Raw genomic sequence first — 15,427 nt, 5'->3', positions numbered from 1 at the left:
AGATTTTCTTTTAATGACCCTACAGTATGTGGGATCCTTTATTTTATGTGCGTTGCAACTATTTATTTTCAAAAGTGGGGGGTTTTCTCCTTATTTAAGTAGCACAGTATCTATGATATCAGTGCTGATGGATTTAGAACATCAGATGCTGAGCAGCTAAGCTACCTGTACTACAGTTTCTCATTAATTTAATTCTGTTGTTTTGCTTGCTTGCAGTGCTGAGGCAGGGACTAGCTTTTAGTCCTGTTTATCGGTTTTCCTTGTCGGATGGCACTATCGCTTCTGCCCAAACGAAGAGCAAGCTCATCCGTTCTCAGACGACTAATGAACCTCAGCTTGTAGTCTCCTTTCATATGCTTCACAGGTAATCCTGGCCACTGTGCTGCATCCACACTCTGCAAAGAGACATGGAAAGTACGAGGTTGCATAAGATTTTGAAATCAATGCTTGCAGCAGGAAAAGGCTGTAGGATTATTTCAGAATTTAAAAATGGCATGCTAGATTTTCACATTAAGATCTTCCATTAAACATACATAAATTCCTTTAATGTCGCGTTCTTAATTTCAGTAGTTTAATTTCCTGTATTTTGCATAATAGACACAAGAAACTTTCCAAATATAATTAAATCTAGAAAACTTTGAAGGATTAAATTTCTGTAGTTCACAGTCTGTCATACCTTGGTGCTGGGTCTTCTTAAAAGTACATGTTATAATTACTAGGACCTTGATTCTCTTCATTCCTTGTCTTTTCTGGTGCTTGGAGCAGTGGCTTTCACATGTCCAGTCCTGAGAAATGCCACCACTATTAGTTTTGGGTTTTTTTAAAAAACACAGTCAATAATATGTTAAAGTCAAGGATGAGTATCAGAACTTCAACATACAGTTTTTATTAAGTCACTGTGTGTCCTATTTGTGTTAGATGTGTTGGCTGATTATAATTACAATGCTGTTTTCCTTGAATCCTCAGAACCTTTTTTTTTTTCTGAGAAGAATAAAACAGTGCTTTTATAGAAATTGTAGATTTAAAAATTGACATGACCAAAAGCTGTCTGAAATTTTTTTTTCTTTGGATTTCTGAATGTACCTAGTATTTCATGAAGTGCTAAATTTTAAATTTAAGGAAGGACCATTAAGTTAAAAATGGCACTTGCATATATTCTTGCCTCTTTTTTTTTTTTAGCAGAATGCTGGTACTATTGTATTTGTAATAAGGTTTTAAAAATCCACCTCTCTTTTTATAGTTCTTGTTGTTCACCTTTGCCTTTATATGTAAGGTAACAAATACAGAATAACAAGGGTCACTACTCTGTGTTCTTCAGTTTTTTCACTTCTCATGCTTTATCAAAATGTGAAGGTTTATCTGCACTTACTTAATCTGTGCAAGTAGGAGTGGTTTTCGTCTCATGGAAAATGCATATTAGGAATGTTCCATGAGTATTTGTTTTTAGAAGTTCAGAGTTGATTTGACTTTTGTCAGAACCTCTTTTTTTTTCTTCCTTATCTACTTGACTCTGTCTCTTCTGTAGCTTTTAGTATTTGACAATGTGTTCTAATTTTTCTGAATTAGGTTTTAACACAGAAGTAAAAAGTATATTGCATCTTCCTATAAACTAATTAAAATCTACTGAGGAAAAGAGAAGTGACCTTCAGGTGCTCTCACAAGAGCTTTTTCTCGGGGGGGGGAGAAGGTCTCTCTCTCCTCTGTTTCCTCTGTCTTACAGCCTGTGTCTCTAAAATATGAGTTTCAGCTCACGTGTATGTGGTTTGGGGTTTTTTTTCCTTCTTCCCTTTTCCTAAATGCCTGTGCAAGACTAGATTGCTAACAGACTGTTCTCATTCTAAAGCAGTATCCAGTAGTTCCCTTGGCTCACATGCTGTTTTGGAGCAGTATTGAAATACTCTGGCAGTGTAGAAATGTGACTTTTTCAACTTTCTTTTCACTATGAACTTGGTGGGCAAATAGCCCACTCCAGCCTTGTGGTGGGGCTATCTCACAGAAATTTAAAACTCTCCAGCAAACAGCTGTCCACAGCTGTCTTGTAAAACATGTATTTGTTGGGTCATATGTTTCAGATGAGATTTCTGTCAGTTCTAGAAGTTAGCTCTTGTCAAATTGTAGAGGAAAGATACGTTAAAGGGAGAGGGTTTGAAATTGTAACCTATCTGCATTTCTAATGACTGTCATTTAAATGAAGTATAATTTTGTTTTTCTTCTCTTCCACTGATTTGTTAATGAGGTTCTGAAAAAACATACTGTTAATGTTCTGCCATGTTGAGAGTTGCATATCACTTTTTTCAAATTGTTGATTTGGTTTTGATTGTAGGGGTTTGGTGTTATTTTAAAGCAAGGTTTGGGGTTTTGCTTCTTTTTCTGTAAAGTAATTGCAGCTTGGCCACTGTCATTTTAGCTAACAGGCTGTTTTTCTTCCCCTTGCCACACAGAGAGCAGAATGTCTGTGGAATGAATCAGGATTTGACTGGACAAGGAATGGGGAAGATATTGAACCCAATTAGTTCCAGCAGCCCTGCCCATCAGGCCATGTGCAGTGGGAACCCAGGTCAGGATATGACCATCAGTAGCAATATAAATTTTGCCATAAATGGCCCAAAGGAACAAATGGGCATGCCAGCAGGCAGGTTTGGTGGTTCAGGGGGAATGAACCATGTGTCAAGCATACAAGCATCCACTCCTCAGGGTAGTAACTATGCACTAAAAATGAATAGCCCCTCACAAAGCAGCCCTGGCATGAACCCAGGGCAGCCAAACTCTATGCTTTCCCCAAGGCATCGTGTGAGCCCTGGAGTGGCAGGAAGTCCTCGCATCCCACCCAGTCAGTTCTCCCCTGCAGGAAGCTTACATTCACCTGTGGGAGTCTGCAGCAGCACAGGAAATAGCCATAACTACACCAACAGTTCCCTGAACGCACTTCAGGCCCTCAGCGAGGGCCATGGCGTTTCTCTAGGATCGTCGTTGGCTTCGCCTGACCTAAAAATGGGAAATTTACAAAATTCCCCTGTGAATATGAATCCTCCGCAGCTGAGCAAGATGGGAAGCCTGGACTCTAAAGACTGCTTTGGAATATACGGGGAGCAATCAGAAGGTACAACTGGACAAGCAGAGAGCAGCTGCCATTCAGGAGAACAGAAAGATAACAGCGATAGCAACATGCCACCGGTTGTCAGTGGCGAGAGACCTGATGGACAAAATAAACTGCACGACGGAAAAAGCCAGACAAAGCTCTTACAATTGCTGACCACCAAATCAGATCAGATGGAGCCTTCACCTTTGTCCAGTACCATGGGAGACATTAGCAAGGACTCCACGGGAGGGTTGCCTGGGTCTGGTTCAGCACATGGAACCTCGCTCAAGGAGAAGCATAAAATTTTGCACAGACTATTGCAGGACAGTAGTTCTCCTGTAGATTTGGCCAAGCTCACAGCAGAGGCCACAGGCAAAGAACTGAATCAGGAGTCCAGTAGCACAGCTCCTGGTTCAGAGGTGACTGTTAAACAGGAGCCAGCGAGTCCTAAGAAGAATAATAATGCACTACTTCGCTACTTGCTAGATAAAGATGATACTAAAGATATTGGTTTACCAGACATACCCCCAAAACTGGAGCGGTTGGACAGTAAGACAGACCCTTCCGGTAGCACAAAGTTAATAGCTATGAGGACGGAAAAAGAAGAGATAAGCTTTGAGCCTAATGAACAGGTAAGCTAATCTTTGCATTACATGTGAATGACATGTTCTAGACCTGCGTTTCTACCATCTAACTTCTTCTAAGAGTAGTATCTTGGCACTTCAGGAAACTATTATCTGTCTTTTGAAATCCGGTCTTCATTCAGTTTTCCAGTTGGTGTTACTAGGTTGTGATCATCACTCTGTCTAAAAGCACAGATTCTGCCTGGGAGGAGATGGATAACGCAGGCAACCTTTCCCAGATGGTAGTCAGGCAAAGAGAAAATACTCATGACTGTTGGTTAGTGCTCACTAATTGACAGCTTTTCCCACAGGCTGATGTTGAACTGCTGTGTGCTAAATAGGTCCTTGACCTGACCCAGCATAGCAGCTACACTCCTCCTGTGGAAAACAGGTTTGTGCTGAAGAATAGGACTGATACCAGCTTTGCATTACTGGTCTTTGTGCTACACTTGACCTGCAAATTAAAATCAGAGCAGATAGACTTCTGTGCCAGTTGGGAGGATTCGTTCTCTTTTTTCTTTTCCTTAAAAAGTCTTTATATTCAACCCAAGTTCCCGTGGATGATTAATCATTCAGTACAGAGATCACGTCTCCCTGTGCAAGATTACCTGCATTTATTTTACTTTCAGAATTTCTTCACATTCTGTGCAAGATTACTTGTTGGTCTACTGCCCAACCTACTAATAAACTGTGTGTTGTTAGGACCTATGCTAAAAAGGGTTATTTCACTGGCTTTCATGCAGAATTCACTTTTAAAAAGCACCAGGTTCACATCACCCAGAATGCTCCAATTTTTAGAGCTTTGCAAGAAAAGGGACGCAGCAAAGGCAATTTGCTACTTCAGTATGTTTATTTTATTTATAAAATGGGTAATTACAATATCAATTTTAATATAAGGCATTTTCTGGGGAGGTTATAACTAGCTGGAGTTAATGATCCTTAGATTTGTCCTACACTATCAACTCTCACAGCTGGTCATTAATCCCCAGGCAGCCCTGTGCATGAAGCCTTAGTTTGTAAATCATGATCAGATCATACACTGTGCAAACGTTCATGGTTCTCATTCACAGCCATATCCTTCATTATTAAAATATTGGATTTAAAAATATTGCATATTTTTAATGTGCGGACTTTGTTTGTTTTTATGAATCTATTGTAATTATTTATTGTGTGTATATAAAGACATCATTTTTTATATTTTCTATATTGTATTTTGAGGCTGAGGAGGGATAGACAACATGTTCTTAGCCCTAAGTCACAGCACTGGATTATTATTTTTTTACTTGCCCTTTTGGCAGTCTGTAACTAGTAGACAGTTCTTTCATCAGTGGTTATAACCACAAAACATAGAGACCAAACACACCACTACAGTGTGGATGCAGCATTGTTAAAATGTCAGTTATCCAGGCTATTCCTAAGGTTGCTTCTTCTGTTTCAACAGAATTTGACAACTATTGCCATTATGTAGGAGCAGTTGTGGTTTTTCAATCCTTCCCATGCTTTAGGGGAAACCAAGCCAAATTACACTGATTTCTGCAGGGATTTATCCTCAAGCCTGGATGTTAGTTTAGTTTTGAAAGGAAACTGCTATTTTGTAGTGTCTGTAGAGGTGGGGCTTAGATTCTCTGTGAGAACTTACGCTTCATTAGGCTAGAAAAACACAGATATCAAGAAATTCACAACTAAACTGGCAAAAATTGACTATTTTAAAAGTATCTAATAGATTTCAATTTTTAGTTCAGATCCTTAACATTGACTAGATTAAAGGCTGAGATCTTCAGTCCTTCGTATTAGGTACTGGACCAGAATGTAGAATTTGGTAATTACCAAAAAATTTATGTCCGTCATCCACAGATCAAAATCATGGTCTTTAGATGGTTTATTAATAAGAATTAAATTTCTAAAAGAATATAAATATTCTCTTTTATGATCTCTGTGGAGTACACAGTGAACATCTTAGCTTGTGAACCCATTCTGAGAAAGCAAGTTTTGTCCCCTCTAGAAATTAGCTGTCTAGTCCAAGGTAGTCCTACGAGTTCCTTTTATCGTTGATGGAAAAATAGAGAGGTATTCCAGAATTTTTTTTATCTTATCCTAATGTGTGTCTAAAATAGAGAAGGTAAGCTGCCCCTCAGTGATACTGCCATTGACAAGTGGTAGCACAGATGAAGAGCTTAAACTAGCTGCCTTACTTTCTGGTGACTAAAGATATGAAGTTGTCTCACCCTAAATGTAAACATGTAACTAATTATAAGACCAACTTTACAGAAAGAGACTTCAGTGTCTACAAGCACTGCCAAGCAGTTGAAAATCAGGTTCTCCAGAGTTATGAACTTCATGAAGTGAATAGTCTATTCATTTTTTTATTTTTAGATTTTATGTTCCTGAGGTCAGGGAGCGATTTGAGGGGGTTGAAGTATGGACTACGAGTGTATTGCCTTTTCTTAAAATTTGAAGACAGAGTTTGTCTCCCAGGACAGGGGAACCAGAGGTACAGAAAAGGTCCAGGAGTTGGGTTTATTCAGAAAACCATGAAGCTGTGCAGGAATTGTGATAAAGTGGTAAGGGCTTCCTCAGCCCCAAGGTAGAGAGGAACCAGTCCCATCTCTGTGAGGGAAGACTGCTGGATAATGACAGAAGGACTTTTGTTGCTCCCATTGGTTGTAAACAGAGTTTTAAAACCTACTTAAAATGCAGTGAAACCTGGAGCTGAATAAACAGAAGTCCAGAGTGGAGCAGGAGAGGAAATGGTGGGGAATATAGAATAATGTAAGTGTTTAACTGTCTGAAGGCCAGGCCTTTAAACAAATAGCCACTTTACCCCAATTATGATATCACTGAAAATATTTAGCATCAAAAACTCTTCAGCTTTGGAAGATGGTCTCCTACAGGAAGTGGTCATTGCCTAAATTTAGATCAAAGCTGGAACTATTTAGTACAAGACCAGAACACAGATTCTTGTGCTAAATTCTTCCATCCTCCTGTATCCTTCCCCCTCCTTCTTCCTTCCATATGTAAAAATTAGCCATGTGCTTGTGTTACCTATTTTGCAGGTTTATTTAAAACTTCTCCTCCCTGAGGAATGTTGTATTTTTAAGTAATTAGTCATTGGGGTGTGCAGTTTCTTTGGAAACTGCAGTAGACCAGCAGTGGGGTGGCCTCTGCAAGGGAGATGGGTGTGTTGGGAGGCAGCAGAGCCATTGCGTTTTCTCCTTTTACTTTTGGTGTGACTTTCTGAGCAGGAAATGCTTTGAAGTGCACCACTACACTAAAAATAGCAGCCTTCTAGGTAGTGTGTTTAAACATACACTTCTGCAGGGAGCAGCAACTGACAGGAAGCCTTTCTCAAATGGCAGAGAATATTTCCAGCACTGTCGTACCTTTTTCCCTTACTTGGTGGGATGATGGTTAACAAGCTTTATTAGGCTGATTGTTATTCAAGTTCCAGCAGCTGTAGGGAAGAGTATTAAGGAGAGACCTGCTGGGGACGTTCAGTGGAGTTTTTCCTACAGCACCAACTGTAGCAGTGCTGTTGCTGTTGAGCACAAGTGCTCATACCACTGTTAAAAACGGAAGACTGTGTCCCTCAGCAGTAAGCCTGCCTTCTCCCACTCTCCCTGACAGCCCACTGGCTACTGTGTGGCTGCAAGATGGGACTTTACCCTGCACCTTCCCTATACACCACTGCTCGTGCTGTCCCTCGTGCTTCTGGCTGCAGCCAGCACATGCTGCTGCTGGCCAGGAGCAGCCCATGTAGTGGTCAGGAGATGGTCAAGTGTGGGAAGGACCGTCTGACAGCTTCGAGGGGAAGGAGGGTAGAAGTGTAAGGGGACATCAGAGAAACAGAATCTGATGAACAGCGTCAGATATTGCCTTGCTAAAGTAGCTTATTCTCTGAGAAATTACTTGGGGTAGCGTGGAATAAAATCCTAATCTTCACAAGTGTACTCTCCTCTTTTTTAACCAGTAGACAATACAGACAGCCTGTTTGACAGGGACTTCACAATGGAACAGTCTCCAGCAGTGCTGTTCCAGAAATTATCTTAAGCATATACATTTTTGTCCTAAAACTCAGAAACTGTTCTGGAGTTCCTCACATACTTTATCAACTCTGCTTTATGTGGAAACCATTATCTTCCCAAGGCTAGCATATTTTCTTTACACATGCCACTCATCTTCCAAAAACCTATTTCTGGTTTAATAGTCCAAAATCCATTAAGTTGATGAGGAACATTGGTTTCTTCCTGAAATTCTATCAAAACCTTAGAATAGGGATTCCATTTTCTGAATGTCTTTCAATTAGATTTCTGTTTTCAAAAATTAGTCATAGAGTAGCCTGATAATATAATAGGATTTCTAGCCAATTTTATCTTTATTGCAGTTACCACAGAGAAAAATACCATATTGATTTCACTTCTAATTTCCTTTTCCCTTCTTTTTATAATCCTTTAATTTATCAGTGGTTTGGATCAGGAATTTGGTTTTGTTTACATCTTATGGTCAACTGCTCTGCCCATGGTTCAGAGGTAGCAGATGAGCTAACTTATGATTTATGTAAGGAAGGTATAGTTTGAAGTTGTGTCCCCACCAGAAGACATCCTGTTGTAAGTCTTTAGAATACAGGGTCTCACTGCAAACCAAGGGCATTGCCCATGGCAGGAAGGAGATTTCCAGAAAGTTGTGAATATTATCCAGTCCTTTACTATCCATGGAAGCTAGACTTTGACATAGCAACTTTTTGTAAACCAGACTTCCTGTTGAGGTGTAACTGCCTTTCAGTAGAGCTAAAAAAATTCTGTAAGCACTTAACTTTATATTTCTCTGCATGACGGTATAAAATAAGTACTTTTTCAAATGCAGAAATATTTCTAGGAATAATTTGTCTTATGCTTCCTGGCATTTGGTGTCCAAGTTCTGTGGAGATTGTAGCAATTGCATTGCTTAGAGATATGAAAATTCATACACAAAAACTTTCTTGTGATGCTTAACACCTTATCAGCTTTTTTTCCCCCCCCCATTCATGACAAATAATTGTTTTGCAGGGAGGTTAGGGTGTGCCTTCTATTTTTATAAAGTTCAATTTAGACCATTAACAAAATAAATATAGAATATAAATAAAAGAAAAATCCCATGAAATAACCAAGTAAATATTTTAATGCTAGTTTCTGCAAATATGGTGCCCTTTGAGGGTGACTCTGGAAAGACTTAGGCTAACGTCGTAGCTTGGTCTTACTTCTAAACCTATCTTGGAACTTCTGTAGCAGTTGAGAACCCTCATCAAAAATAATATTGATTATGTTATGCAAAAGAAAAGGGGAAGGTTATGCATTTATGTTGTTGAAATACGTCTGTTGTATTTGGCCTTTCTTTGCCACTTCCTGAAAGGAATTAAAAGCATCTTAGGGAGTGCTGTTTTCTGACACATTTGTATCAATATGTTCTTCCCTGGCATTGTTTTGGGTTTGGTTTAGGATTGTTATTATTTTAACACCTAATGTTTAAACAACAAATTGCAGTAGCCAGAATGTTAAAAGAGAGGACAACACAAAATCTCTCACAAAATCAACCAAAAAAACCCCCTTACAACATATAAAACTTCCCTTCACTATTGTCTCAGATATGTTTAATGAAGGCCATATGTCTTAATTCCCCCAAAGAGTACTGAATCATCCTTCTATAATTTATGATACTCAATATCAGTCTCTTCTACTGGCTCTTGCAGTCTTCTTGTACCAGATCTCCCATCACTCAAACTGCAGCTCCTATAAACATCACTCATGGCTGTCTCTTGGAGCCCTTTTTTGAATCTGCTTATCACCTGTCCGTGCCATGATTTAGGCTTCATAGAATCACACTTGATTCCTCCTGGCTCAGCCTTTTTTATCTATGTACTGTGTCCATCCAGCTGCTTGTAATTGCCTGGAAGGTAGTGGGATTTGTCAAAAACAGGTAATGTTGGACCAACCCTTTTTCCTTTGACAGGAGGGTAGCGGGCTTGCTGACATAAGAGAAGCAGTGTGTGCCATGTGCCTGGATTTGAGTAAGGCTCTTTGGCCCTTTTACTTCTAGCCCTCTCATAAGCAGGTTACAGATGTATGGTCAAGATGAATCTGCTGTGAGTGGGCAGGAAGCTGTTTGGAAATCCTTACACACGCAGTAGTTATTGATGGATTCACTGTCAAAATGGAGATTCTGCAGAAGCTCGTGCAGCATCTAGAGCTTTTCAGTGTTTTAGTTATCCTAAATGACCTGATGGGAGAATAGAGCATATCCTTGGTAAAGATGCATGTGGTACTTGAATATCTGCAAGCATACTGGAGGACAGAATTCAAATTCAACTGCAACAAGGAGATATAGAGAAAATATGTTAGAATATTCAGGGTGAATAAATGCTATTTATTATCAATAGTCAAGGATAAGGTTACAGATATTTTTTTTAAAAGGAGGGGACAACTGCCTAGATAGGACTTTTTCAGAACTGTGTCTAGGAATCATGATGAGTTTGAGTCAGTAATGTCACTTAATTAAAAAAATTGCAGCTTTTCTGGAATATGCCATCAAAGCATACCATGTGTAGAGTAAATTTTCTGCTTTACTCAGCAGCTGTAAGGCTTCATTTTAAGTCCTGTTCCAGACATGGCTTCAGCCAAAGTGTGGATCAGCTGAAGGCAATCTGCAGGAGTAACAAGACTAATAAGCGGTCTAGAAAACAGTTTATATGCTGAAGATTCACAAATTGAGGTTGTTTATTTATTTCAGCTTAAGACCAAAAGGGCATGCATTTTCAAATACAGAAAAATAAGAAAAAGAAAAAAAAGCACAATGTGTTTTCCAGATTCAAAATACAATTGGAAGGAAAGGCCTCCATTTCAGTGAGAGACATTTTGCATTGAGACTGAGAAAAAAACTCACAAGAATAGTAAGGATGGCAGAGTGCTGAAACCAATTCCCCAGGGAAGCTGTGGATTTTTTGTCACTGGATGTTTTTAACAAGCTGCTGTATGAACTTTTGTAGGGAACGTCATACGCTGATCTTGCCTTCAGATTTTAAATTTCCTCCAGTCCTCTAATTCTTTGATTTCCTACCATTTTGCCAATTATACCAGCCTCCAGATCACCCACATGATGCCTTTTAATGGAGTAAACTCCCTCCTTTTGCACCATATACTCCAATCTGTAAAACTAGGAGATGATGTAGAAGGAGTAAAGGAGTAAATACCATGTTTATTTGCAGCCAGTCACCCAAAAAAGGCATGTAGCAGTGTAACCTTGGGGCATTTTAGCTACCTTTGAATAAAATAGCTGAGCTTCCCAGGAGCAGGTTAGATGTGGCAGCAGGACTTTTGTGCATACTGTGCAATGTGCAGTACTTCCTAGCTAGCCTGCTAGAGCCTCTGTAGTTAGTTTAAAACTATCTCAGGTATTTCTGCATTATCCTGTGATCTGTGCTGTGAGCTTGCTATCAATAAGTCAGAAGTTCATGATATGGGGAAGGACAAAAACCCAGGAAGAATTGTATTTCAGTTGTGCATGTTTGTGGTGTTATTTCTCAGTTCCTTGTCCTTCACAGCTCGCTGCTCACTCTGCCTCTCTTCCATCATTGCACATTTCCTAATGAAGATGCTGATTTTGAGTAGATATTTATTATAAATACTGTCATAATATGTTTCCTGTGCAGCTTGGTGGTAACTGAGTCTGGACTCTCTGTTGTTAATTATTACCCAAGTTTTACCCTATTCAAAGGTTTAAGGTTGGAGAATATAGTTGTGATGACTTCCACATTTCAGTCATAAAAGTATTCTAATTCTTAAAGTTTACAGACAGAGAAGCTGCCAGAAAAATACTTACAAAAATCAACATTTTTAAGAAAAACAAGCAGGTCGGTATTTATGTTAGTATAGGACGAACTTAATTTTTCTTCCATCTTTATTTCATGATAATTTTCTAGTGAATTAAGTGTAACTAGATTTCTCTTTTCTTACTCCAGAGAAGTTTTTTTCAATTATTTCGGAAGTTGTGAGCGAAATCAATTCCAAATTCTAGTAACTGGTTCTCAGGTTTTAATTTATTGAACTTCATTGAAACGTGTATTTCTTGCCAGTTAACTTATATAGAGTTATTCAGTGTTCAGGTTTTGAATGTGACAAAGAAAAAGCATATGGGTAATTGTTTTAGCCATGAAGCAACTTTTCCATCATATGCTTTTAATCAAGTCATAAAGAGACTAGAAATATGACTGTGCTGAAAGGAATATTAGTTATACCTATGTAAACCCCCATCTTCAGCACTGTTGGATCTCTTCTCCTGCCAAAATTATTCCTGCTGTCAGCACCGATCACTGAGTGCACAGGGAGAGTCTCCCTGTTGCCCGAGGTATGAACCATGTGGAATCATACATCTTGATGCTGGGTTCTTGAAGGGGTGCCAGTGCCACACTGGTCTCCCCACAAGCAAGGCAGACGAGCCCTGGGAAGCCTGCACAGTCCCCTTACAAGAGCTTTGTGAGCTTCCTCCACATCGGGCATCTTGCCGGACGCATCCAAAACCAGTGCGGGTGTAACAGTTGCAGGCTGCCTGGCTTGGTGTGAGCAGGATGCCAACAGCAGGCGAGCAGCGATGTGTACTGTGGGTTTGTGCTTTCTTTGTTGCAGCCAGGCAGTGAATTGGATAACTTGGAAGAGATTCTGGATGACCTGCAGAACAGCCAGTTACCACAGCTTTTCCCAGATAGCCGCCCAGGCGTGCCAGCGGGCTCGGTCGACAAGCAAGCCATCATCAATGACCTCATGCAGCTCACCAGTGACAGCAGCCCTGGCGCGGCGGTGGCCACCCAGAAACCAGCAATGAGGATTTCACAGAGCAGTGAGTCCACTCCGCCTTGTACACACGTGTACACTAAGCTTGTGAGCCCCCAGAGCAGGGGTCGAGGTGTCCCCGGGTCGGCTGGGGAGGAACCGGGTAGCTCCTTGTCCTGCTCTGGTGTTGCATGATGACACAGCGCCACCTGCGGTCGTCCCATTTCAAAACACACGTGGAGGTTAAGTCTAATTCACACCAAGTTCACCCTGGAAGTGTGTGTCCTCTGAGGAATTCTAAGGGTACCTCAAAATAAAGCAAATGTCCCCTGTTGTGGTTGTATCTGATGCTGCTGTTGTGAGGGCTTTGGCACCGAGAGTGTTTTTTTGTGATGCAGATCACTCCTTTCTGGCAGCTCTTGCAATAAAAGGGACAAGAGATGAATGAAGGAGAGTCTTCTTCTAAAACCACAAGATTAATAGAAGGACAGATGATAAAGAGGAATGTCCAAGTTTAATTTGAAATTGTGGCTTTTAATTGAGTCCCTTCCAGCTGACAGTTTTCCTTAGTTTTATTAATTAGCTTACAAATCAGCATTGAAATGTTGGTTTACCACCATAGAATAATGGAAAGCAAGCAAGACAGAAGTCTTATCAGCTAATGTTGAATAAAGTAGCATAAAAAGCCACTACTTCATTTTTTGCTCCTGTTGGCTAGGGTGGCAGCATCTATTTACTTCCTTAGTAAACTTACATCCTTTACTTCCTTGTAAACTGATTTCTTTTTTTGTAAAACTTTTTAGATAATATTTTTAGATATTCTGATAATATTAAAAAACCACCGGGCCACTTCCAAAGTAACCCAAATTACTTAGAAATGTTCAAATAAACATTAATATTCTGTTGGTAAATATTAGTGTTTAAATTTGTATTAAAGCCACTTCAGATCCTTAAATAATCACTTGTTATCAGTGTTGCTCAGAGTAAGATGCTTGGATTTAATGTACTCATTTTTATAAGTATGGGCGTACTAACAGCAGCAGCACAAAAGTCAGAAGAAAATCTTTGTGCGTGTAAAGTCTTTAGTATATTCTTCCTGAAGCAAGGTCTGTTGGTTCCTTCCAATGGAGCCTTTTGGCTTTCTAGAGTTAACCTAGCTTTAAATCTGCTTTCAAAGCTACTGACAGTACAGTAACAGTATGATTGTAAATGAGAGTGACTTGGTGGTTAGCATCAGTTCTGTAAAAGCAGCATCCTGTTTCCCATCTATATTAAAACCCTAAAACCTTTTCCTCTGGCTCAGTTTTGTGTCTGTGCCTGATTTCCCTAGGAACTTCTGCTTTGTTTTCAGTAGAAGAACATACAGAAAACAGATGCACAGAAATAGTGAGGGGCTTCTCATATGCTCACAGAAAAGCAATGTAGAATGAATGTCAAATCATATACAATTCCAAAAAAGGTTTGGGGTTTTTTAATTATTTTTTTCTGAAGAAATAACCAGCTTTCATGTTACAGGTTTTACATGAAAATACTTTAAATATTTTTATCTGTTAAAAGAAAAAGCTGCTAGATTTGCCAAATTTCTTGAGTCTGTTACGTGGGAACAAGGAGCCTCCTTCAGTCCCATCCTGACCACGAGCAGAATATGTGATCTAATCACCATCACAGTTCATCAGCTGTGTTGTTATTTTGTGCTGCATTTCCAGCTTTCCTTTTGTAAGATCAGGGGGTGCTGGCAAAACCACACATATAACAACTCGCTCATCTATGTGATTTTTCAAACTTTTGGAACAAACTATTCTGAAACTGTCACTTAAGTTCATTTTTGGTTCAATCCTTAAACTTGATGATGCCCCTAATCTTGAGAAGGTCATTTTTGTTTCATGAGTAAGTTTTGTTTGCTTGTTTGAACAGACAGACAAGACAAAATTTTGATCTCATGGTTAAGAATTAGGTGTATGTGATGTGATGTGTTTCCTGTACACACATATAGGCAAAATCACCTGCCAGAGAACTTAACACTAAAAAAAAGGAATAAATATAATGAGGTCCTGCAGTCTGGTTTTATAAAATAAGAATAAAAGTCAGAGACCTTTGGAATAGAATGTTTCTGTACTTTTTAGTAAGCTTACTAAACCTCATATAAGTTTCCAAATTCAAAAGTAGCGCTACTTCAATCTAAAATAAGAAAGAAGTTTTTTAACTTCTTTGTAATGTGGTAAAATGCAGAAGTCGCTTTAAGGATGCTGTTAAATCAGAACCTCTACTAGGGGAAGCTATCAGGAAGTATTGCAAATAATAATTTCACAAAAGTGTGTAATTTACTTGGATGTGTTTTGTGAGTATGATTGGAAATGGAATCATAGCTACAAGGTCAGTGTTTGATTCATGTTTGAGAACTAGTGCGCATACGAGATGCTTTTTGCATTGGAACATTGCCCAAAGACTAGCTGAGCCAGATGCTTGCCAATCATAATCTGAACCTCACTTTTCTGAGGCAGTCTTCTTCACAGAGGCTGATTTTAAAAGCACAAACTAGAAGAAAATAGTTACATAAAGATGACAGTAACCATCAAGGATGGTTCTGTTATACCAGAATATTATTGTGGCACAGCTCTAATTCTGGACCAGTTATTTATCGTTGCTGAATCATGGAAGTATTTATTTTCATTAATAAAAAAAAATAATTAAAAGGGACATGTAGAAATGGGGCTATGGGATCCAGTATAGACTCAATCTGCCCTTAATTTTGCTAACTTCTTCAGGGGCACAGCTTGTGCTGGAAAACACTCAAAACTGAGATAATTCCTAACAATCTGCCTCAGGATGAGATCTGCATGCAATTACAGTCCTACTAGGTATAAGATTAATTGGCAGTAGTATGCACATCACATAGGGGTGTATTTTGCTGTAGTGGCTCTTCTGTCAGT

The 15,427-nt window shown here is 39.3% G+C and overlaps 1 protein-coding gene across 4 annotated transcripts in view; it reads left to right on the top strand.

Moving 5' to 3' along the window:
- Window positions 1–15,427, top strand: part of NCOA2 (nuclear receptor coactivator 2) — a 185,911-nt gene that overhangs the window by 142,763 nt on the left and 27,721 nt on the right. For all 4 annotated transcript variants that reach the window (XM_051768357.1, XM_051768348.1, XM_051768375.1 and 1 more), the window contains 3 exons: window positions 217–364; window positions 2,442–3,711; window positions 12,354–12,564. In XM_051768357.1, the coding sequence (XP_051624317.1) occupies window positions 217–364; window positions 2,442–3,711; window positions 12,354–12,564 (1,629 nt within the window). The remainder of the gene's footprint in view (window positions 1–216; window positions 365–2,441; window positions 3,712–12,353; window positions 12,565–15,427) is intronic.

Source organism: Manacus candei, unplaced genomic scaffold (genome assembly GCF_025592945.1).
Source record: "Manacus candei isolate 608988 ecotype Guabito, Panama unplaced genomic scaffold, ASM2559294v1 h1tg000008l, whole genome shotgun sequence".
Classification (NCBI taxonomy): Eukaryota; Metazoa; Chordata; class Aves; order Passeriformes; family Pipridae; genus Manacus; species Manacus candei.
Note: the sequence above shows the minus strand (reverse complement) of the source record. Positions and strands in the feature narration are given on the sequence as shown.